The 25,372-nt window shown below is 29.9% G+C and overlaps 2 protein-coding genes across 7 annotated transcripts; both read left to right on the forward strand.

Annotated features, from left to right (window-relative positions):
* The first annotated feature begins 1,120 nt into the window (after nucleotides 1-1,120).
* On the forward strand, nucleotides 1,121-8,709 carry LOC105800235 (uncharacterized). Of its 3 annotated transcripts, XM_052621071.1 has the most exons (11): nucleotides 1,125-1,302; nucleotides 1,402-1,498; nucleotides 2,131-2,861; nucleotides 3,333-3,461; nucleotides 3,572-3,690; nucleotides 3,837-3,961; nucleotides 4,151-4,250; nucleotides 4,517-4,594; nucleotides 4,725-4,808; nucleotides 5,216-5,301; nucleotides 5,498-6,112. In XM_052621071.1, exons 3-11 carry the CDS (start codon nucleotides 2,198-2,200, stop codon nucleotides 5,691-5,693), a joined length of 1,581 nt encoding a protein of 526 aa, XP_052477031.1. In that variant the 5' UTR covers nucleotides 1,125-1,302; nucleotides 1,402-1,498; nucleotides 2,131-2,197; the 3' UTR covers nucleotides 5,694-6,112. The 3 variants fall into 3 exon arrangements, 2 of the variants coding, with proteins under 2 accessions (XP_052477031.1, XP_012486689.1); XM_012631235.2 differs by having other exon boundaries at nucleotides 2,131-3,461; XR_008188844.1 differs by lacking the exons at nucleotides 5,216-5,301; nucleotides 5,498-6,112 and adding an exon at nucleotides 8,699-8,709 and having other exon boundaries at nucleotides 1,121-1,302; nucleotides 2,131-3,461; nucleotides 4,517-4,808.
* An 11,669-nt stretch (nucleotides 8,710-20,378) lies between these two features.
* LOC105800237 (glutamate--cysteine ligase, chloroplastic) lies at nucleotides 20,379-25,329 on the forward strand. 4 transcript variants are annotated; one of them, XM_052621398.1, is made up of 17 exons: nucleotides 20,398-20,544; nucleotides 20,698-20,793; nucleotides 21,011-21,359; nucleotides 21,645-21,795; nucleotides 22,088-22,195; nucleotides 22,523-22,615; nucleotides 22,806-22,889; nucleotides 22,972-23,040; nucleotides 23,119-23,189; nucleotides 23,282-23,350; nucleotides 23,462-23,555; nucleotides 23,742-23,831; nucleotides 23,923-24,003; nucleotides 24,389-24,481; nucleotides 24,587-24,670; nucleotides 24,769-24,838; nucleotides 25,024-25,329. In XM_052621398.1, the coding sequence occupies exons 3-17, from the start codon at nucleotides 21,022-21,024 to the stop codon at nucleotides 25,110-25,112; spliced, it is 1,584 nt and encodes a 527-aa protein (XP_052477358.1). In that variant the 5' UTR covers nucleotides 20,398-20,544; nucleotides 20,698-20,793; nucleotides 21,011-21,021; the 3' UTR covers nucleotides 25,113-25,329. The 4 variants fall into 4 exon arrangements, with proteins under 4 accessions (XP_012486693.1, XP_012486694.1, XP_052477359.1 ...); XM_012631239.2 differs by lacking the exon at nucleotides 20,698-20,793 and having other exon boundaries at nucleotides 20,379-20,544; XM_012631240.2 differs by lacking the exon at nucleotides 20,698-20,793 and having other exon boundaries at nucleotides 20,380-20,544; nucleotides 24,590-24,670.
* The last annotated feature ends 43 nt before the right edge of the window (nucleotides 25,330-25,372 follow it).

Raw genomic sequence — 25,372 nt, forward strand, 5'->3', positions numbered from 1 at the left:
GTTTATTTATGATTAGTAATACATTATCTTTTAATGATTGAACTACTTTTCAAAGGAAACAATTGTATTACATCTCTAATATTCATAAATTTAAAATTTAGTTTTATATTCTTATTATTAGTAATTTAATCTTTTATTTTTATATTTTTAAATTTAAAATTTTAGTTGTTAATATTATTAATTTTTATTAAATTTATTGGTGTAATATTTTAAAATAAAAATATATTTCTTAATAGTTATATAATTCAAAAATATATTGTAATTAACTTAAATTCAACAAATTTTTTAATATTATTAAAAATTGAACTTGAATTCTAAAAAATGAAAATAAAAAAATTAAATTTTAAAAATAAAATAAAATTTTAAATTTTAAAATTACAAAAATAATAGAGTTCAATAAAAAAAGAGCAAATACATTTTTCGAAAATCGTGAAACAAGCGCATCCGAAGTCCCTGTTTATAAAATGTAGCGCAAATTTGCACTGTGGAGCCACTTTGTTTACTGCCATGGACCAGCAGCATATGGTAGGCACAAAGGCAAAGAAAGGGACACAACAGGGTATTTTACCTGTGTAATAATAATAATAATAATAATAATAATAATAATAAAACTGAGATGGTATGTAACGTATGTTTCAAAAATTATGTATTAAAATGGTACATTTAAAAGGGTGGAGGGTGGTGCATAGGTGGCACCACCCTAATATTCTGACAGCATTCTGTTAAAAAAAATTAATTTTAGTAGTGGTGTCAGAGTGACCCCTTTTTGATAGTCGGTGTTGGTGGTGCCTATCTGGTAAGTAGCATCAGTGATATTTTCCCCCCATTTGGCTTAATTAATAAAAATAAATAATTTAAATATGATAATTATTTAATACATTAATAGTAAATTTTTTTAATTCTACCATTTATTTTTAATTATATTTAAAAAAATTAAAAAATAGTAAAACATGTGAAAAAATATTATTAAAATTTTTTACATAACTGCTTATTTGGATACATAATTCTCTCCTCACAAATTAAAAAAGAAAAAGTGATGCCGCCTATCACTTTGACGCTATTATTAAAATATTATTTTTTTAACAAAATGCTATTAGAATATGAGGTGGTGCTCACCTGAATGTATTATTTTACTACATAATTTTTAGAAAATCCCAGTTCAAAGTCTCCATTTTCAAAACCTGGCTTAAACCCTATTATTCTCGGGAAGCAAACATTTCTCCCATTCTATTCTCTCGAGAAAATGGTTCACTCCGGTCAAGTGTCTCTCTTTCTCTCTCGTAATCTACCACGTTCACTGAGGTCTAACCCTCTGCAGATTCGCATCTATCTCTGTTTACCGCTTTACTGGTTAAAATTTTGCATTTTTTTCTTCTAATAGAAGTTTTCCAATCATCTCAGGGATGTTGTACAGTTATTCAGCTTGCTCAGTAATTCAATGTCGAACCGTTTTGTTTGCTCAAATTACCGGAAATAGAAGATCGGGACCAATTTTCTGGTAAGTTTGTTTTTAATTTACTTATTTATTTATTTATTGCTTCTTAATGTTTACCGTTTTCTTTCTTTTTCTTTTTATCTCTATTTTGTGAATATTTATTGAGTGAAATCGTTTTTATTAATTTACATTTTGTCCATTGTTCAGATTTTTGGTCAGATCTGGTAAATTGATTAACTAATAGGCAAGGCTATAGTTCATTAGCCGCTGAAATTAATTTGTTAGCTAAAAGTTTGCATTTAGTCAGTCCTCGTAATATAGTTAAAAGTGTAAATTTAGTATGAAAGACTGTCCAAATTTTGAGATTGACATTTGAAATTTGACAGTGCAGACGTATAGATCGAGCTAAAGGTGCAAAATAATTGCTTCCATTAAGAACAAATTCTTTGTTAGATTTCATTTCATAGTCAAATTTCAGAAGTCTATGTCCACATTTAGACGGTTTTTAATTAAAAGTGTTATCATTTTTACTTGTTTGTACCAATATCAGACATGCAAGAATAAATTACTCAGTTCAATGATGTAGGGACTGAATTGCTTCTCACTATAGTACAAATATTGCTTAGATGCTTCAATCAATATGTTTCTTTTGTTAGTTTATGTTTGATGATGCGTTTTCTCAATCAACTTTGCAGTTACTTTGTATGTGAGATACTGTTGTGATAACTGCTTTTTGAGGTAGCCTTGAAAGATACCTAGAAAATGTCTACCTCTAAAAAGTCATATAGAAGTAGTCAACCTTCACTCAAGTACAGGTTGAGCGTAGTTGAGGGGGTTTTCTTTGAGATTGGTGAGCTTGTTCCTGAAGAATATACCCCTTCCCCGCCTGATACAAATAGGAAAACCCGAATAAAGGCTCATGCCAAGCAAACTCAAATACTGAGCACTGCTGAGTTGATCTCATCATTAAACCAGATATGGAACTATGCAAGCTCTATTGCTATCCCTCAACAACAGACAAATCTGGAAAGAGCCCGTCTTGTCTCTCAAAAAGAGGATATATTGGTCAAATTGGGGTCGGAAGAAAATGGCTCGGGATCTATTTCAGCTGATAGAAAATACTTTTGCATTGATTTGAGGACAGCTAGGCAGTTGTCATCTCTCAGGAAGCCAAACTTCGATATTGTCAAAATAACCAAGAAAATGTCCATGTTCGAATCTTCTAATGGAAATATTAACCCTTCATTTTACCAGGGGCTTTTTTGCGGTGGCTCTGACTTTGCCAACGAGGATTGGAAAGGAAAGGGGCTTGCGGCTGTTGGATTTTCATATGAATTTGGAAATATCTACAAATGGATGAGAAAGATGATTCCTGCTGGCCTTCAGCATTTTGTAAAATTCCCAGAGATTGAGAATAAGAAAATTGGTAAATATTGCATTGCTGCAAGTAGTGGTATAGGGAACTGCATTTCAGCAGATAGAACTAGTCTGACAGATAACTTACCCACTGAAAATGCTGAGCGTTATTCTCATTGCATCGAATCTAAAGATCTGTCCATATCTCAAGATATGAAACCGGTTATGAATACAGGAGGAACCACCTCTCTGTGCTCAGATTATTTCCTCATTGATGCTCAAGAAACCGAGGCAGATTGTAGTGGTTCGAGGACTCCAGATTCCGATCTTTGTGCAGATTCTCATATAAACTCTTTAGCTTCCCATTATAGTGCATACAAAGAGTGGCAACCGCTTAGTGATGGTAGCGAGTACCATGAAAATCAACAAAAACAATTGGAAGTATTTTCCACAAATGGCGGTCGAATGGAAAGTCACTTAACTGCAATTGCCAGTGAAAAACCTCAATTTGCTCTTGCTAAACAAGAGCATGCTTTTGCAGGGGCTTTTGCTGGAATATTTGTTAGCCTATGCCTACATCCAATTGATACAGTTAAGACAGTCATTCAATCTTGTCATGCAGAGCAGAAGTCAATATTTTATATTGGAAGATCAATAATTTCTGAAAGAGGTATATTCTTTCTATAGAACAGACGGTGACTGAGACTGACTGCTCACATTTTATTCTGATCAATACTTGACTTGCCTGCTTTCTGCATTTTAATTATTTGATACTTACAGGCTTCACTGGATTATATAGCGGCATTGCTAGCAATATTGCATCTTCAGCTCCAATATCTGCCCTTTATACTTTCTCATATGAATCAGTCAAAGGGGCTTTGCTTCCTCTTCTCCCTAAGGTAACTTGCATCTTTCACTGTGATATGGTGTGGATCACATATCCTGACACACTGAGTTGCAGCTGTTTAGTAACTGCCTGTCAACTAGGAACTCGCTAACTTCTTAAGTCTGACTCTAGCTCACCTGTTTTTCTTCTTTCTTGCAGGAGTATCATTCTTTAGCTCATTGCATGGCTGGTGGTTGTGCAAGCGTTGCTACTTCTTTTATTTTTACACCTAGTGAGCGTATAAAGCAGCAGATGCAAGTTGGTGCACACTATCAAAACTGCTGGTATACCTTCAAGTTCTTGTACTACATTCAAGATCAGAAGATTAACATGTTTAACATGCATATGTTTGTTTCTGTACATTATATTTTCATCAAACAAGTTCTTCTTGATCTCTTTGGTTGCTATCAATTTTTCTTCTGGTGCGGTTCATATTTTTTTCTCTCAATAATACCCCAAATCTGTTTCTGCAGGAATGCCTTGGTTGAGATTATCAGAAAGGGGGGTCTGCCTTCACTCTACACTGGGTGGGGGGCTGTACTCTGCAGGAATATTCCAAATTCAATTATCAAGGTTCTGTCTTTTTTCATTCTTAGTTTAATTGTTCTCTATGCCATGTAACCTTCTAAACGGGGGATAAAGAAGGGCTCTCTCATGAAGTGGGATGTTGTAAGTTTCTGGAGGGAGTGAATGGTTAACATAACAAAGATTAAACTTCATGAAGTACAGTTTTGTTTGCATTTCCTCCCATAGGGCCGACCATCCTAGCTCTCTCCACTTTACCATCCATAACTCCTTTAGCGTGTAACTTATGACGACATCATTGCTTATATGTGCAGTTCTACACATACGAAAGCTTGAAGCAAGTCATGTTGACATCATTGCAATCACCTACTCAACTGAACACATTACAGACTGTTTGTCTTCGACATCCTCCTTTTTTAAAATAACCTTGATTTTTTGGCAATTCAATCTTAGTATTTTGGCTTCAACCTTCCAGAATTACACTTACGTCAGAGGCAATGATATGATCTTCTTACTCTGCAGCTAGTTTGTGGTGCCCTGTCTGGTTCAACTGCGGCTTTCTTTACAACTCCCTTTGATGTGGTGAAGACAAGATTACAGACACAGGTCTGCAATCTCTTTGTATTATTTCATTCCCTGTTTTTATCTGTTCACGAAAAGTCTGCCAAATATTATTTCCAACAGGCTTGAAGGCTGTATTTTCCACTTTTGCATGCAGTTCTACGCTTGCAAGAATATTTACTTGGGTCTCAGTTTTTTCTCAAGAGGACACTATCAATATTGGACATAAATTTAAAGTGCATATGTTTCTATATGGTGTAATCTTTCTCTGGATAAAACCTTGTAGTATGCTTAGAACCAAAGAAGTGTATGGCTTGCGGGTTTTGGTCTTTTGAGCCATCTATACACATTAACATGATTAGATCGTATCAGAATCCTTATAACTTTCGTATCCTATATGTGTTTGTTCCTATTTACTGGATTATTTATCTTATATGAAGGTTGTCATGCAGATACCTGGATCTCTGAGCAGATACAATAATGTGTATCATGCCCTTCAAGATATATGGATGCATGAAGGGTTGAGTGGTCTATCCAGGTAACTTCCAAGTCCATATATTATCACTAATATTCAGTTAATTCAGTTAATATTGAAATTCTATTCAGATAAACATGGCACAAGCACATACTCATTCAGTCATTTGTTGGCCAAGGTTACTCGATAATTGATAGCTGAATCTTTAGTTCTAGTTATTTTACAAACTGGATGATTTTGTTACTTAAAATGTCGTCAGGGGATTGATTCCTCGGTTGGTTATGTATACGACTCAAGGAGCACTCTTCTTTGCTTCATACGAATCTTTCAAGCAATTACTCTCCTTGGAGAGGCCACAATTAACCGCTCACGAACAGGAAAAGGAAAACAAAGATGACTCTACATCGCAATTACCATCATCATCGCCATCAAGGTTGCACAGTTGCCATTCATAATAGTTAGAAAAGCACATACATAAAAGCATTGTTAGCAAGCTGATGAATGACGCATACAGCATTTAAAGCATGTCAATTAACTATTTTTTGGTTGCGGAGACCTTTCTAAGGAAATCTGTGATCAAATAATGATGGAAAACTGATTGAAGGCAGAGGCTGAAATGTAAGCCGACAGTTTCCCATGTTGCCATTTATGTTTGAAGTTTCTTTTGTGCTAATAAAAGTTGCTAAATCAGGGTTGACTGAATAATGACCATTGGTTAGCCTTCTGTTAGATGTCGACATGTTTTTCAGAGATTAACGTGTATATATTTTGGATCATTTATGTTAATTGTTTATTTTTCTGAAAGATCTATATTCCACATTGTATTTGAAACATTTGGAGATAAATATGGATATGATCTTTCAAAGTGGTGCAATTTCGAATGCAAATTTAATATTCATTTACAAACATGAGTTTGTAATTTATAAATTGATTTTCACGTGATAATTAATATATGACAAAAGCGAATTTCTGGAAAAAAATATTTTCAAGATTTGCGACTTATAAAGAATAAATTCATCACTTAGATTTCATCTAACATGATTGTTGAACAATAATATATAAATCTTTTGTTCTTATTGTAAATCATCGATGATTGTTTTCAAAAAAAAAAACCAAACTTGCAACTTAAACTCACCAAAACACTTGTAAAAAAATAAAATGAGCTCTTCTTTTGTCATATTATATACAAATATATTTTACCCAAAATATTAAAAATTTGATGATAAAAATATTATATTTAAATTTCAAAATATCTTTTGCACAAATGAAATGAAAACGTGTAATAGTTTAATATAAGCTCGGAAAAGATTGTTATATTTAAGTGTCTTCAATTTTTGGGGTAAAAATATTTACATCTGCTAATTTGTGTACAAAATGAAAAACTCATTTTGAATTTTTTGTTAAAAATGTTGTTTTTCCTTGTGTTTTCATAATTTTAGGTTGTTTTTTAATTATTCTCTGACAACAAGCATAAATGGAGGAGATAAAAATTTTAAAATTGTCAATTTTATAATATCTTTCGTCAAGAAAATTTTATCATTATTATTTGAATAAGACAATTTAAAACATATTTGAAAAGAAAATAGTTAAAGAATGAAAAAGAAAACTTGGGACAAAGATACCATTTGATTAATGGTTCTGTCTTTTCTTTTAAACTTAACCGTCATACTTAGTACACGTTTGATTATACACGTACTATTGCAGGGGCTTTTGCTGGAATATTTGTGAGCCTTTCCTTACATCCAGTTGATACACTTAAGACACTCATTCAGTCCTGTCTTGCGGACCACAAGTCAATGTTTCATATTGGTAGTCTACTCTTTCTATACCAGGATTAAGTATTGTCTTTGATCAGGATTTTGTAGATAAAACTCCGACCAGAGAAAATGCCGGACTTGTTCTTAATAGATGTGACTGACACCGACTGTCCTCATTTTTGATTGGTGAAATTACAGTCTCGACCTGCTTGCTTTCTCCTTTTTAATTATTTGATACTTGCAGGTTTAACTGGATTATATCGTGGCATTGGCAGCTCCAACATCTGCTCTTTATACTTTCTCATATGAATCAGTCAAAAGGACTTTGCTTCCTCTTTTCCCTAAGGTAACTGCATATGTACTAGATAGTATTAATAAGTCAATGTTTACGATTTCTGTAAAAAGTTGAACCTAACTCTACAAATTAGAAATTTATAATATGTTTCTTGCAAAAGTATCATTCTTTAGCCCATTGCATGTCTGGTGGCAGTGTAGGCGTTGCTACTTCTTTTATTTTTACGCCTAGAGACCGTATAAAGCAGCAGATGCAAGTTGGCATACACTACCAAAATTGCTGGGAATACCTTCCCACTACATTTTTTAACATTAGAAGATTAATATGTTTATGTTTATTTGATTCGGAGACATGGATATCACTTCCAAGGATCCTCCAAATACACGGGAAAAATGTTTTGTCTCTCAAGGAAGCTTAAAATCTGTTGATGCAGGAAAGCGTTGGTCGGGATTATGAGAAAGGGTGGGCTGCCTTCACTCTACACTGGGTGGGGGGCTGTACTCTGCAGGAATGTTCCACACTCAATTATCGAGGTTTTATCTTTTTACATTAACTGTGCTGTATGTCACCATCATAGCAGAAAGGGCATTCCCATGTTGAGGGATGTTGCAAGTTCTAGGAGAGAGTGAAAAGCATTAACAAACATAAAACAAAAAGCTTATTTTTAAAGGTTTAGTTTAAGATTTAATGAAGAGATGTTAATCTTTTCGCTCACTTTAATTAATATATTAGATTAATTATTAATACCAAATTATGAGCTGATTTTACAAGAAAGCAATCGGTTCTTATTAACTAATGTATTAAGTAATGAGGTGTTACACTTGTAATTTATGAGGCATCATTGCCTTATAATGTGTAGATATACACATAAAAAAGCTTAAGCAACTGGGTTGTGGTGGTTACTTTCCTCATCCTTTAATTATAAGGTCGGGAGTCCTTTATCAATGGGAATGAAGTACATTTCATGGCCAGTTATTTATCTCTTTAGAGAACACCCGCGACAAGGGAATTAGTCACTGCTATTGAGGGTGGATACCTTGATTTCGACCAAAAAAGAAAGCTTGGAGCAAGTAAAGTCGACTTCATTTCAGTCCCCTGCTCAACCCAACGCATTACATACGGCTTGTCTCCCGCATCCTTGTTTTTAAAATAACCTATTTTGGTATTTCAATTTTACTTAATATTTTTCTGGAATTGCACCACTTACATAGGGTGTGATGATACCAATATCGTGTTCCTCTGCAGCTAGTTTGTGGTTCGCTAGCTGCTTCAACTGCGGCTCTGTTCACAACTCCCTTTGATGTGGTGAAGACAAGATTACAGACGCAGGTCTACAATCTCTGGTCTTTTGAGCTACATATATATTTACATACACATTAACGTGATTAGATAGGTTGTAATGCTGCAGATACCTGGATCTTTGAGCCGATACAATATTTGTGTACCATGCCCTTCAAGGCATGGAGGTTTCGAAGGTCTACATAGGCAACTACCAAGTCCATACATTTTCCCTAATATAACCAATGACATGATTTACCATTATACTAGTGATTAGTTGAATGTTTAGTTTTAGTTCTTTCACAAACCGGACAGGGGCAAAGCCAGAACAATCTTTTAGGGGGGGCCGAATGAAATTTTAATTTTTTATAGTCTATATCTTTATCATTTTTAAATGATTAAATCGAATTTTTATAATTTTAAGGGGGCCAAAATACAATTTTTCTTTTACTAATTTAAAATTTTAAAAAAAATTAAAGGTTTAATAACAATTTTACATTTTAGGCCCCAGCCCCCCTCTAGATTCGCCACTGAAACCGGATGATCTTGTTTCATAAAAATAACATCAGCAGATTGATTCCTCGGTTGGTTGTGTATATGACTCAATGAGTACTTTTTTTTGGGTCGTACAAGTTTTTCAAGCAATTATTTTCTTTGGAGGCTCCAAGACTAACCCCTCCCAAACAGGAAAAAGAAAAAAAAAATAAGACGATTATTTATCACAATTATCATCTTCACCCTCGACATCAACAACAATAACATCATCATAATTGCCATCGAGGTTGCATGGTTGCCGTTCATACGTTGTAGTAGAAAAAGCACATACATGGAGCCATTAACGTTAGCAAGCGGATGATGACATGTAGCATCAAAGCATGTACTGATGTACATTACACTATTTTTCAATTTGGTTGGAGAGACTTGTCCTGGGAAATCTGTGATCAAATAATGTAATAGAAAACGGATTGATTCAAGGGCAGAGCATGAAACTTAAGCTGATAAACGTTTTCCATCTTGCCATTTATGTTCAAGTTTCTTTTGTGCTAATAAAAGTTGCCAAATCACGGTTGGCTGGTTGAAAAGAACGGAAATCCCATGCCCCACTTCTTTCCCTATCCCATCTAGGAGTGTTCAAACTATCATTAACCAAACCGAATTATTATTAATCAAATTAATTAAACTATATAATTATTTAACCGCTAATCGAATTGAACTTTTCAAAAAAAAAAAGTAACCGAACCAAAATGTTTCGATTAATTCGGTCGGTTAACCAAATTTTATATGTTTTGTCTTTTGGTTAAAACAAATATAAAACATATAAAAAAATTACATTTATAATATTCATTTATTTTGAAAGTGAACCGAATTAACGAAATCTTAAGTTTTAAAACACAACATAATTAAAATACTACATAATTTCAGTTAATTCGGTTAATTATTTGATTTCAAACCGAATTAACCGATAACCGAAATTTTAAAAATTATTAACTAACTTCCGATCAAAATAAGTTTGACCACCGACTAATTAATGAAATTAAATCAATTCGATCAGTTAATTCGATTTTAACCGAAATTTAAACACCAAAATAAAAACTCGTAAATTTTAAAATAAATGACCATTATAATAATAAAATAAATTAAATTATGTAGAATCAACTATTGATTTTTAAAGTTGAAGAAATGTAGCGTAATTATTTGAATGTTTTCATTTAAGTTATTAAACTATTTGAAAGCCTTAATATTTCCTTTTAAAAAGAATGCTAGCTTTGGTTAAAAAAAAAAAAAAAGAAGGCTAGCTAACAAGCTTCAACAGATAATTGATACGATTGATCAGTACCATTGACGGGTAGAATATACTTTATATCTAAGTTGATTTGATGATCAATGTTGGATATTAAAGGAGAAAGATGTTTAAATTTTGTTTCGCAAATTCGTGATATTCAAAGTTATTTCATAAAAAAACTAAACCATATAAGAAAAAGGGAAGAGAGACATTCAATTTGTGCAAGCAGTGTGAATAGAGAAGGCTATATAATATCAATTTTTACATCCTAATGACTTCAATGAAAACTTTCGAATAATTAAACTACCATTTTGTAACTTTTGAAGTCGAGTGATCAAAACGTAAACTTACTAATAATTTAGCAACATTGGATAGTTTATCTTTTTTTACCGAGGTATTCTAATTCTAAATTTATTCAATAAATACTATTATACAAAAAAAATATTATAAATAAAAGTAAGGAGGAAATAGAATAAATAAAGCGATCTAAATTCCAAAATGATAAATAAACTTATCCTAAATGGTTTTCTTGATGGTATAATGACTTATTTGGCCTTCTAATTTTATAAAAGAAGTCATTTTACCTCTTTGATTTTTTTAAACTTTTTAGCCTTTAAACTTGCGTTACTTATCAAATTATCCCAAAATGGATAAAAATGTTAATGTTTGTAGCATGTCAACAATTAATTAATTTTTTATAAAATTATTAATTGCTAATATAGCATACATAAACTATCGTGTTAATAAAGTTAATTTCAGTTAATTTTTACAACTATTTAAAAATGATTTAATAAATAATATAAATTTAAAAAGTAAAAAAATACAAAATACAAAAAAAAAAAAAGTTAAAATTGAATGGTAAAATAAATCATTGAAATTTGAATAAGTAGAAAAGGTTGCCAACGATGTGGATTGAATGTATAGGATTGCGAGCGTCTATTTTTCGCCCGCCGCCAACAGTAAGAAACGTGCACGGAATTTCATTTTGATTTTGTGTTTCACACCTAATCTAAAAGTTAATTTGTTACATCACTCTTTCTCTTCCTAATCATGAATTAGATTAAACATACATTTTGGTACTTGTTTAATTTTGTATTTAAATTTTCTTTTTCAACTAAATACTTGAATTTAATTTTTAATCGATATATTAATTAATTTTTATTTAAATTATTACTTATAAAAATAATTTATTTGAATTTACTTGAACTATAAAATCATATTTAGGTATTATTTTGAATCAAAATATTAAATTCAAGTATTTAATTGGATAAAAAAGTTTAGTTATGAAATTAGATTTTAAAGTTAAACTTTAATACTAAAATATATATTTACCAATATTTTATAATTGAATATTTAGAAGATGTGTTCCGATCTTTGGATATACAATATTCAATCTAAGTCGACTTCTTAGTTAATTTTAATATTTAAAATCGAAATTTAATTTGAGTTCGATATGTTTTAACTTTTAATACTTGTCAAGTATATAAAAAAGCTTATTTTTTTAAAAATGATTTTAATTTTATATATCTCTTAAAATTTATTGTATTATATTTGAGATTAAGTGGAATTGAGATTTTTTAATATTAATTAAAAATTAAAAGTAAAATGCTATCATAATCGAATCAAAAGTTTATTTTTTAAAATCTATTTTGAGATTGACTCGAATAATTTATATAAAAAATTATACTCCTAGTTCAAACTTAGGCTATGCAACTTTTTAGACCAAAGTCAACGTTTGAATCATAAATCTAATTTATGTAACTTAATAAAATTGGGGTAAATTAGAAGAAGAAAAAGAGAGGCTGTTTTTAAAAGTTAATTATGGATTTAAGCTCTCTTTTTTCGCCTAAATTTAGAGAAATAGATCGATTTTGGAAAGGTAAACAAAAATATGTGTCATGCTTGAAGTGTTTTCTGTTGACGTCTTTGAAAACACGTTCTAAAAGAACGTGTTTTCTTTAATAACTTGACACACAAGCTTATTTGGTTAGATGGTTAAATGTTACTGGTTTCGTCCTTGAATTTTGGGTTTGATTCATCTCTTACTCACATTTGTATTTTTCATTTCGTGTTGTACTTTTTTAAAATTTTTTAATTAATTAATATATTTTTTTAAATTTTTTAATTCATCCTTTTAATTAATAACTCTTTTATTTATATAAATAAAATAATAAACATGCAATTATATAATAAAATATATTATTTATGATTATGTTAAAATATTTTTAATTAAAAGACTTAAATCTCTAATTAATTTTTAAAATGGCAATTTTTCTAATTTACCCATAAGATTGTGTAGAACATTTTCTTTGTCGTAGTACTTTATGGCTTAAAGTATATTATCTTTTCATTTTGATATTTTTCTGCTTACTTAAACTAAGTACCAAAATACAAAAGTTATATTTTGGTAATTGGTTCGGTTTTATGAGTTAAAAATTCAGTTGACATATGATTCAATTAGAACGCACCACCACATAGCATTCTCAACCAATTAGAATGCCAAACATGATTTTCTTACTAATATCTATATATAAATTTTAAAAATAAAATATCTAGAAATTTGAATTCTTAAAATGATATTGTAAAAAATTGTAAATATATCAATATTATTTCTAAAAATTCAAAAATATAGAAATTATAAAAAATAAAAGAAAAATCAAATATAGACAAAATATATATAATGAAAATTTTAGTTAAACTTTAGAAAAATACAAAAAAAGTGAAAAATTAATATGTGTGTATAAACTCTAGAAAATTGAAATATTTTTAAAAATATTTTTATGCAAAAAAATTATTGAAAATTTCTAAAAAATAAATTAAGAAAATGAAAAGGAATATAAAAATGTTAATACACATAAATTTTAGAAAAAAATAGTTTTTAAGCTTGAGCTCGACTTGACATTCAGAGCTCAATACTCAGTTCAAGCTCGATCAAACATCTGTTTTTAAGCTGGAGATATAGTTAAGTTACTCAAGTTCAAGCTCAGTTAAGCTCATTTACCAATTTTTGTGTTAAAGCTTGACTCAAGGTATAATCAAGTTACTCAAGTTCGAGCTAGATTAAGCTCGTTTGTCAATTTTCATACTCGAGCTCAGCTTGATAATTAAGGTTAGGGTTAATAATATCTATTAAGGGTAATAACGTAATTTAATAATATAAAAAATGAAAGCTGATAAAGCTCGCATATTACTGAGCTCGAATTCTGCTCGATCAATAGCTTGAGCTTGGTTCAATAATTATCAATTTGAGTTTGAATTTTTTTCGAACCGAACTCAAGTAGTTTGCGAGCATTGGTGTCTCATTTACACTTCTAAGTTAGACTAAAATTTCTATGTTCTCATTTTCTTCAATATTTAAAATTCAATCAAAATTTACTCCCTTTCAATTTTCTTTTCAATTTTACTCCAAAATTTATATCCTCATAACTCTTTCCTTTAAAATAATTATACTCACAAATATTCTCCCACGCCAATTTCTTCCCAAATTTGCAATTCTTTTTATATTGTGAGTATTTTTTTTAATTTTTCACTGTTTGTAATATATTAAATTTATGCTATAAATTTATTTTATTGTCAATATGTATTTGTATATGTTATATTTTATTCTTATTGTCATAAGATATTTTATTAATAAAAAATAACATTTATTTGAATCTAAATTCTATTGTCATAAAAATCAAGTTCAATATGAATAATTAATGAATTTATAGAATATGGATCATTAGTTACTTGAACTCGCTTTGGTAAATATATTAAAAATAAAAAGAACTTAAAATAAATTAGTAAACTACTGGTTGAATTTGAACGATAATGATTTAATTAGAGATGTGATTAACATGAAAAACAATCGGAAATTATTTTGGACAGGCTTTAGAGAATCACAATTAGTCAAATAATAATTGTTTGGTTATTTTTAGCTTTGTGATTTCGATATAGAGTTAAATAAATAATTTGTGTACTCCATGTTAATATATTGATTAGGATCTGGATGTGGCAAATTGTTAACATAATGTTTTTGGTTTATTAATACTTTAATCGATTTATGGACCACAAGACTACGTCTAAACTTAATTGAATTAAATAAACAACATACGTACAATTTAACCGAATGAAATAAATTCAGCTAGTTGTGTATTTAACATAACGTCGTCATTGTCTGCTAATTTCAGGTTCATTGAATGGTTAATAAATAAATGTATAGATTCATTTAACTTGACTTTGCCCTTTAAGGGTGGCAACATAATTAATGCGTGTGTTCGACAAATCTTGTCCTTTTAAAAGATTATCGCGTTAGACTACTAATGTTTAGTAGATTTTTTGCAATTAACTGCATTCCTTCTTTTGGGTCGAAAGTCAATTTTGTGATGCGATTAGTTTTTATGTTTTCTTCTTTAGAAATATGGTTGAAAAGTGTTGAATGAGAATACTTTGAGAATGATTCTTTAATAGATTGAATACTTCCGTGCTACCTGTCTAAATTGACACTTTATCCCATTGCATGTTATGGATAACAATTAAGCCGTCTAGAATACCCCATAACTCAGCATTGAATACAAAACAACATCCCAACCCTTTATTAAACCCAAGAATCCACTGACCATGATGATCCTTCAACACTCCTCTTGCAGCAGCTTCCTCAAACCCACCTTGACTGTTCCATCAGAATATAACTGGATCCAGTTACCGGTAATAGAGAAACTTTATCACTTGTAAACAGTAAGATCAATCATATAAATTTATCCCTAACCTCGTAGGGTTTAAAATAATTAGCATTTAAATTTTTAAATTTAATATGTTGAATTTTAGTTTGATTAGCATATGCATTATTGTCGGTGTAAGAAAATGTAAGTTTACACATGTTAAAAAGAAATTATAGATAATTCTATATATTATCTTACCAACCATCATCAGCAAAGTTACATTTAAAAGGAAAAAAATTCAAAATTAATTTCCCAAAATGTTTCATTTTGAGAAATCTAGATTGGGAAAACAACTAGTTTATAGAAATCATCCTAATTTTTATAATTAATATTTTTTTCATAATAATTCTAAACTCTTAAATATTTTGAATTATATATATTTATAATTTTAAAACTTCCGATAACAATACCAATCTAATTTCAAAGCACACATTTAATATCTGCGCACTATGTTATTAGTGGTTTGAATATTTCCTAATTTATGTTTATTTAAATAATAAAAGCATAGTGATACATACTTTGAATCTTTATATATTTTGTGAATTTGAAAAGAGTTAAATTATTTTTTAAATGAAATGTTAAATAAAATATCAACTATATTAGTGAAACAACCCACATGTATTTTACGTTGATGTAACACTATTTGTCTTATATATCACACCAATAAATAATTTTAAAAAATTAAAAATTAAAAAGTTCATAAAAATTTGAAATACCCGTGAATTGCTCGTAAGTGCCATATAAAAAATTAATGTTTTAATAAATATTTCTGTTAAATAAACAACAACAATCCAATATTTTTTAAAAGATTAGTAGTCAAATTCGACTCATTTAAAAAATGAGGATAGAATTAATTTAAAAGATAAAAGCCAAAAACGATAAACATTAAAAATTAAATATAAATGTTATATGCCACCTTAGTACTCTCTTTTAATATAATCATTCAAAATGATCATAAGAATGATGGCGATACCCAACAATCATATGCCACTTTGAATTATTAATTAAAGGAGTTAAAAGATATAATATATAAACAAACAACTACCAACGTAATACCCATGACATCAAGGGCTGCAAAAAATTTAGTCATATTTACTTGTTGGAATCTTGTTGTATTGACAACTGCAACATTAGGGCCTGCGTAATAGTAATTTAATCACATATTAATTGTTTTTTTCATTCTGTCATTGTCCTGATTATTATTTCTACTTCTCAAGCGACCATTACATCATCCAGTACCTCAATGTTTATTGTCATTCTGTGGATGTATTTAATAATTGCTGGACTGTTTTTGAAATAAGTTGATTTTTCTTAAAAAATAATTAGAATAGCTAATTTAACTAACTAATAAAATTAAATCTAAAAGACCTTGTATGTTTATAAAATGGGACTCAAACTAAAATTTTAAAGTTACTAAAATCTTAACCTTGGCATTGAACCAGGGTTTGACTAGTCTATAAAATTGTAATATTCTTTTTAAGGAATATAAAATGAAAAAAAAAACACTTTAATTAGTACTAAACTGCAAATTATCCACAATATTATATCATTTATATGTATATATCTATACTATTATTTAAGCCTTTAATTGAGTTGATATCACAAGCCAGTCGGGCACCAACTTAATTAGGAAACTTAGAAAAATGTCATTTCGTTTAAAAAAAATATGCTTATGGTGGAACTTGAACCCATGCTGACTCGTGAGCACCAACTCGATTAGGAAAATTAGAAAAATATTCTTTCGTAATTGCAATAATAGAATATTATTTTTACCGCTCAACCAAAACCTTAGTTTATATTTTTATATATATTTTAGTTTTATTATATACACTTTATTACCTCCATAAATTATATATCTATACTATTTATAAAGCCCTTTATTAATAAAGTTGGTGGTGTCACCCATCAACCGAGCCTCAACTTAGTTAAGGAAATTATTTTAAATCTCTTCACATTTAAAATAAATTATATTATTTGAGGTACTTTAGTCTTTTATTTTTAAAAATAAAAATATGCATATGATGTGATTTGAACCTTATCGCACCAAAATTTTATTTTGATATTTTTCATACATTTTAATTTTATTATGCACAATTTATCACCTCTATTAATTATAAATCTATACTTCTATACCATCTATAAAGCCCTTTACTAAGTGGTGTTACCTATTAACCGAATCCCAACTCAGTTAGGGAAATTACTTTTATGTTGTATATATTTTTATTTTAATATCATACATATTTCACGTGTTGTTATGATTAATTAGTTTCAACTCATATGTTTTATTATTTATTATATGTTATTTTTAAACACACGTATGTGTTCTAAATCCATAGTTTCCATACGCATATGCGTGTGATAAATTTTGTAGTATTAACACAGTTGTTGATTGAGGTGGTCTTATAAATTTACTCGACATCAACTAAGGATTGATGACAAAATCATTAATTGTATTCATTTACTTACAATTTAAACTTTTTTTTTATTTTAATATCATACATATTTCATATATTATTGTTATTAATTAGTTTGAAACCACACATTTCATTATCGTTGTATGTCATTTTGAAACACAAATTTGTATGCTAAACGTGTCGTTTCCACACGCATACTCCTACGATAGAGTTTCTAATGTATATATAAAAGTGATGAATGTAAAATATATTTTCTTTTGATAGAGTTTCTAATGTATATATAAAAGAAGTGACTATAAATTATATTCTTTATTCTTACTTTTTTTTAATATTTGAAAGCTTAATTATTATTTTTAATTAGTATTTTATGAAAATTAATATTTAGAGTGTGTTTGGATGATAGATTTTGTAAAAGAATTTCATTTGTAATAAAATTTTTAAAATTCAAAAAAAGAAATATTTGTTTTAGTAAAGACAGTAGAATTTCAAATTTTGCAAATAATTTAAAGAGGAGATTTGAGTAGATCAATTTTCTTCTTTTTTTTCTTTCAAATTTCATCTAATTTTTTTAATTCCTTATAATTTTATTTAATTTAATACACATGATCCTATTATAAAATAAAATAATTTAAGCTTGAAATAATTTTATTTAATTCTAATATTTTTAAAATTTTATTATATTAAAATATTTATATATTTTAACAAATCTAATCAAATTCATATTGAATATTTTTATATTGTTTATTTTTAAAATCATTAATTTGAATTGATGAAATTCAAAATGATAACATTTTAGAAATCTCTAATATTTTAAAATTCTTCATCTAATTATATTCTTATATTCTTATAGAATACACCAAATAATAAATTCATGTACCCAAAAAAGTAAATTCATTTATCATAACAGAAGAATAATTAATGATTAATTATACCAGTGTGGGTGAAAGTATCATAGAGGCCACTGTTTAGGAGATGGATTGCATTTTGCCCGTTCTACTAAAAAAGGGACAAATTAGTCAATATACGTTAAAAAAAAGTAAATCGCCCCTTTCGTTAAAAAAAGCCATCCATATGTATTGTTAAGTGATGCTTTGAATTTTTTTAAGTTTTCTTTATGTAACTGGCATGGAATTAAATGATGAGTAAGATTAAATAAAAGTATCGTGAAGTCCCTTGTATAATGATTTGGGTGGGGAATGCGGAAAACAGTAGATTTTATTACAAAAGTAGAAGTAAAGGAAAAGTTTTTACAATGAGAGGATGCTGAATGAAAAGAAAAAAGAAATATTTCTAAACTATTTTTCGATGCATTATTTAGGATTCTTCCTTTTCTAGTTATAAAAGAATTCTAAAACTCTATTTAATTTTTTGAATCCCGCGCAGTTTTTTTATAAGGATCTTGTCTCATCATTAACATGGTTGCTTCCATGTTACATTGTCTTGTCACATTATTGATTTGATGGTTACTTCCACGTTGCAATCTTTCATTTTACTTTATCTATTTAAAAAAGTGAGGACAAATTAGCTTTTGTGTTAGATTAAAAATAAATTTGGTATTTCTATTGAAAATTCTATCTATTTCTATTATTAAATGTTGATGTAGTGGATAGAAGAACCAAACACTAACAAATAGCGTGCCACAATACTTGATGCTAACTTGACAATATTTTAAAAATCCTAAAAATATATATTTTTGTAATTATTTAAAAGCGATGTTAAGAATGAATCCGGATAAATGGTTCTCCTAATTTTGTTTCTCAAAAAATTATAAAATATATAGAATTATTTAAAAAAATAAAATTAGTAAATTTATTAAAACAATGTTCAAAATGATTGTGCGTTATCTAAGCTAATTCTAAAATATTTTTTAAATAATTATAAAATATAAAAAATATTTAAAAATATTAAGAATTATACGAAATTATAAATAAGGATTAATTTTTAAAATTATAATATATATACACAAAATTAGCATGTTTGAATAATTCAAATATATCCATATATCCACACATACACATAATATCTTTTAGTTAATTAAGTTGATAAAGCCTATTTTGTTAGTTTCTTACACTTTTAGTAACTTTTAAATAATTTTTATATTTATGGATAATTATTTAAGAACAACTTTTGAATAAAATTAGACAAATACTTGTCTAGGCTCATTTGAACCTAGATGAACTTGGACAATCATTTATTTAAATTAGTTTTAAATGTTGTTTTAATAATTTCTTATAAATTTAATAATTTTAAATAATTTATATAATGTTTTTATAATTATTTAAAAATAATGTTCAGGATGAATCTATTATTTTTCTAAATAATTATTTTTTATATTTTAATTTTTAAATACAATTGATGTGAAAAAATGTGTCACGTCAACATAAAATATACGTGGCACACAACATATCGATATTCGACTACTCCACTAGTCATGCCATTACTTAAAAGTAGAGACGGATGAAACTTCTAACAAAAGGACTATCATGCTTTTTGATTTAAAATTTAAGGACTAATTTACTTAAATTTTGAGTTGAAGGGTAAAATACAAATTAGACTCTTAGTATAAGAGACTCTACGATGTTTTTAACTAATCATACTCCTCCTTTAATTTCACATTTCTTACAAAAAAAATCAAAATGATTAAATAGAGTTAATTTACACCATTTTTTCTAATATATAAGGATTAATTATTATTTTTTAATAAAGAAATAAAATACAATTCTCTCTTACCCGTCTACCTTGATTTCCCCAAATAATTTTTAAAGATATTACGTAATAAAAATGTGCAAAAGGGGTTGCAAATGCGAAAAAGGAAAGCATCAGGGGGGGAATATCCGACGTGTCAATAGCAAAGACAAGTGGACTATAAAGAAAGAATGTGGTGCCGCAGTATTTAATCCCCACCTCTCCCTATAAAAAAAATTAAGAATAAAAGCAACAATAAAACTTTTTTTTGTGATTCTTTTCCATTTCAGAAGTTGTATATTTGGAGTCACCCTCCCCATCTGCATCCATCTTTTCCATTTCACTGAAAATTAAACCCTAAAATTTTGATTTGAATCGCTCCGAGACAGCCAAGGTGATAATCTTAACTCGTTTTAGTCTTTTTTTTTGTTCTTTTTAACTTGGTTTAGATTTGTATTTTGACTTAAATTAGGCGTCGTTCACTTCGAAAGGCTCACTTAATCTGTTTTAATTCTTCTTTGATTCTTTTTGTTGTTTTAATTTGCAGTGAATTTGATTCGGAATTGAAGCTGCATTCCTTTTTTTTCAGTGTTTGTGTGGTTGTTATTATAGATTTAAGATTTGAGAAAACCTTTTTGTTGTGGTTAGTACTACCTGATACAAGTTTTAACGTAGAAATTTCAGTTTAGGTCTTTTACTAATTGCAGTTAGTTTTGAAATTAGAATTGCTAGTTGCTTAAGACTTTGCATTTCTGTGAGAAGCGATGTTCAATGCTTGATTATCTCGTGGATGTTGATAACGGAAATTTATGGTTCTATAATTTGTCAACTGAGAGGCTTCTGTTATTGTGTGTTTTAAGGGGGCAGATTGATGGCGCTTGTTTCTAAGGCAGGCTCATCTTATTGCATCCGTAGTGATATAACACGGGGTAGAACCGGGCAGAATGTGGCTTTTGGTGTGGTAAACAATGTTGAGGCTCCTATAATGAAGGAAAAATCGATCAAAATTTCTTCTTTATCATGCAAAAATGCCAGGGTAGCGCAGTTCTTTCCTCTAGAAACTGTGGGATTTCGAAGCAAAGGAAGGAATAGTGTGATTGTTGCAGCAAGCCCTCCCACAGAGGATGCTTTGATTGCTATAGAACCATTGACGAAACAGGATCTTGTTGGATACCTTGCATCTGGATGTAAGTCTAAGGAAAAATGGAGGTAAGGGTTCCCCTTCTTTGTTTTGTTTCGATTAAAGTACATTTTATCTTGTCCATTTTATGTTTTTCGACTTGTATAATATATTACCAGTCTCACACATGATATCTTAAGAACCTTTTGTTGCCTTTATAATTTCTTGATGCCAATAGCCAGCTATATCTGGTCCTTGATGTGTATTTTAGTATTTATATTGGATCCAGTTCTAGTTTAAATCTTTCCATTAGCAAATTGGTCCTCTTTCTATATTTTTACTTGTTCACTAATGCAAGTATTTGGTTTACTCAGGATAGGTACAGAGCATGAAAAGTTTGGTTTTGAGATCAAAACTCTGCGGCCTATGAAATATGAACAAATAGCAGAATTGCTTAATGGTATTTCAGAGAGATTTGATTGGGAGAAAGTAATGGAAGGTGATAAAATTATAGGACTTAAACAGGTAAACGAATTCTCTTTACTTATGGTGCTTCATTATGCTAGGAATGGCAATGCTTAGCAATTATTTGGGAAGAGACTTTGCTTTACAAGTTAAATCATTCTTGTTTTCATCTCGTTTGTCTAGGGAATTTTTTGCACGGGTCTTAGAGGCCAGACCAACCAAAAATTATATTTAGTTTATAATCTTTGATACAGTGTCTTATACCATTTCATTTAGTTTTCCAAATTTGCTAATAACATTTTATACAAAAATTATATTAACATATTTTTATTTCATATCTTTTTGTGGTTAGGGGAAGCAAAGCATATCATTGGAACCTGGAGGGCAGTTTGAGCTCAGTGGTGCACCTCTTGAAACTCTGCATCAAACATGTGCCGAGGTCAATTCACACCTCTATCAGGTCAGTTAAAGAGAAAAGAATAGTCAGATGCATGCAACCTTTTGAACAACTTCTACATGCTTAAGAACTCGCATGCAGACGTAGCATCTATAAAAAAATCCATGCTAATTACAAGGTCAAGACTCATACCCTCTAAAGACAATGTGCTTTGTGTTTTATCTAAATCATCTAAATTACAATGTGGAAAACACTTCAAACCTGTCAGAAAGTAATCACTTCAAAAGTATTATCTAATCTTGATGCTCATTTGTTAATTTCTTTGTTCAAGTACTCTTAACCTTTCCAGTTTCACTAAGAATATATCATGCCACTGTTATCCACTACTAGGTTAAAGCTGTTGCAGAAGAAATGGGAATTGGATTCTTAGGGATTGGCTTCCAGCCCAAACTGGGACTAAAGGACATTCCTGTCATGCCTAAGGTATAACTGACTATTCTTTATGGTTTTAAATTGAATAAAAAGTAGAAAATCACATATCGTTTGATGGATGTATTAAGCTATATGTGCTTTTCCTCATATTTTTTCACCTTTGTGATACTTGATCTTTTCTATTGCAATTTTGTCATCCTATCATTTTATTATAATAGGCTGACACAATACTTTTGCTCAGGGAAGATATGAGATAATGAGAAATTACATGCCTAAAGTTGGCTCACTTGGTCTTGATATGATGTTCAGGACATGTACAGTTCAGGTAAATAGAATTTACATTTCCAATTATCCAGACTTTCTGAAGCATCCTTTCAACTTTTTTCCTGTATGATTTTCTGTAATAGGTTAATCTGGACTTCAGTTCAGAAGCTGACATGATCAGGAAATTTCGTGCTGGTCTTGCTCTGCAACCTGTAAGAACATTAATACTTTGTCTTCCTCTGAAAATCTCTGCTTTGCTTTTCTTCTAACTAGTGAAGCAAATGAAACAGATAGCAACAGCTTTATTTGCAAATTCCCCTTTTACTGAAGGAAAGCCAAACGGTTACCTTAGCATGAGAAGGTTTTGAAAACTTTTACTATAATGTCATTTTTTTTCTTATTCTCTGTGTTCACCCATTTATTGATTTTTCTATAAAAAATGAATTGGAACAGTCAAATCTGGACTGATACTGATAAGGACCGGACAGGCATGCTTCCATTTGTTTTTGATGACTCCTTTGGGTAGGCTTTGCTTGTGTTGCACTCACTGTGAAACTTCGGATCTATTTGTGATAAATATTCCCTTCTTTTGTCTATAGAATTTTGTTATGGTATTTTATCTGTGTGCTGCAGGTTTGAGCAGTATGTTGACTATGCTCTTGATGTTCCAATGTATTTTGTTTATCGGAAAAAGAAGTACATTGACTGCACTGGAATGACATTCAGGGTTTCCTTCTATCCTTGATATAGTCTTGTAATTTGAAGCTTCTTCTGTTGCCATTCTTTTTCGCTCACATATTCACGCTGCTATATTACCCCACATTCTTTTCCTTAAAATCTTGATAAAATTTTACCTTTCTTTTCTTTCTTTTTTTTTTTTTGGTTGTTTCATAATAACACTATCATGTTTTAGGATTTTATGGCTGGAAAACTTCCATGTATTCCTGGTGAACTACCAAATCTTAATGACTGGGAAAATCATTTGACAACTATATTTCCGGAGGTATATTTGCTTAATTAGACAATGATTTGGTAAACTTTGTATTTTTCCTATGATTTTATGTTATTTAAGCTGCCTGATTCTTTCCATTCAGGTTCGACTGAAGAGGTACTTGGAGATGAGGGGAGCTGATGGAGGGCCTTGGAGGAGGTTATGTGCTCTGCCCGCATTTTGGGTAATTGGCCTTTTTTATGTGCTTATGCACAATCCTTATATTGTGAATTAATTAGTAGTACTTTCAAATGAATCAGTGTTTTTGACAGCATTATGTAAGTTGAAAAAACAATCAAGGCTAGGCCACTGAACTTGAATAATTATGACTTTATCACAAGTTCTCGAGCATCTCTTTTTCAACATTGCTATTACAGCCATGTAGCTGACCTTAAAGGCCAAGTTTCTGGTTATGTAATTTTGATTCAACAGTTTATGTTCAACTCCTGTATTAATATGACTTTCTACATTTTTATCTTTCTAATCATTCGTAATCTTCTTACTCAAGTTGTGTGAATGCGAAATTACAATACAAAGGTTCCTCATTTTAAGCTTCTTTTGGTTTTCAGGTAGGTTTGTTATATGATGAGGTCTCGCTCCAGAGTATTCTAGACATGACAGCGGATTGGACATCTGAAGAAAGAGAAATGTTGAGAAACAAGGTAATTGAAACACTTTCCTAGCAAATGAATTACATGTCACTTTTGTAGTTGAAAAGTCCTACTGTAGTGCTAAGACTGCAAATCTAAGTTCAAAGATCTCTTTAGCAGGTTCCAAAGACTGGTCTTAAGACACCATTTCGAGATGGATTATTGTGGCACATTGCGGAAGATGTTCTAAAGTTGGCCAAGGTATCATAGGACTTCTTTTTTTTCTATAATCAGGCATTGCCATTTTATGCTGCTGCTATGTTAGGTTTTATTTTAAAACTCGATTAATTATCATATAGGATGGTTTGGAAAGAAGGGGCTTCAAGGAATCCGGGTTCTTGAATGAGGTGGCAGAGGTGGTTCGTACAGGTACGTACCCCCATCGAGGGGTTGTGTATCATTTCTGTTTGTCAAAAACTTGTGAAATTTAGCACACGACTTGGACGTGCACAATATTGCAAAATCAAGTAAATAATAGTGGGAGTAATATGGGCTTATGTTGGTTTCTTGAGTTGGCTATATTGGAATTTAAAGTTGCATAAAATTTGTGGCAGGTGTAACACCAGCTGAGAAGCTTTTGGAATTGTATAATGGGAAGTGGGGACAATCTGTTGACCCTGTTTTCGAAGAACTCCTCTACTGAGGGATTTTATGTATTTTCAGGGCTCTTTTTGAGGAGGGAATCAAATTCTTAAAATCTTAGTGCTTTCATGCAACATCTTTCGTTGTAATTCGCTAAGGAACCTCGGATCATCTTTAGACTTCAAAAACTTCCTACTACCGAATGCTTTTTTTTCTTTTATGTGATTTTGTTAGAGGAATAAACGATGCTTTGACTGAATGCATAGGGTTTCCATTTATGATGCCATTGTCAACGCTACATGCTTTGGTTGGGTACTGGTA

This window comes from Gossypium raimondii, chromosome 9 (genome assembly GCF_025698545.1).
Source record: "Gossypium raimondii isolate GPD5lz chromosome 9, ASM2569854v1, whole genome shotgun sequence".
In the NCBI taxonomy this organism is placed as follows: Eukaryota; Viridiplantae; Streptophyta; class Magnoliopsida; order Malvales; family Malvaceae; genus Gossypium; species Gossypium raimondii.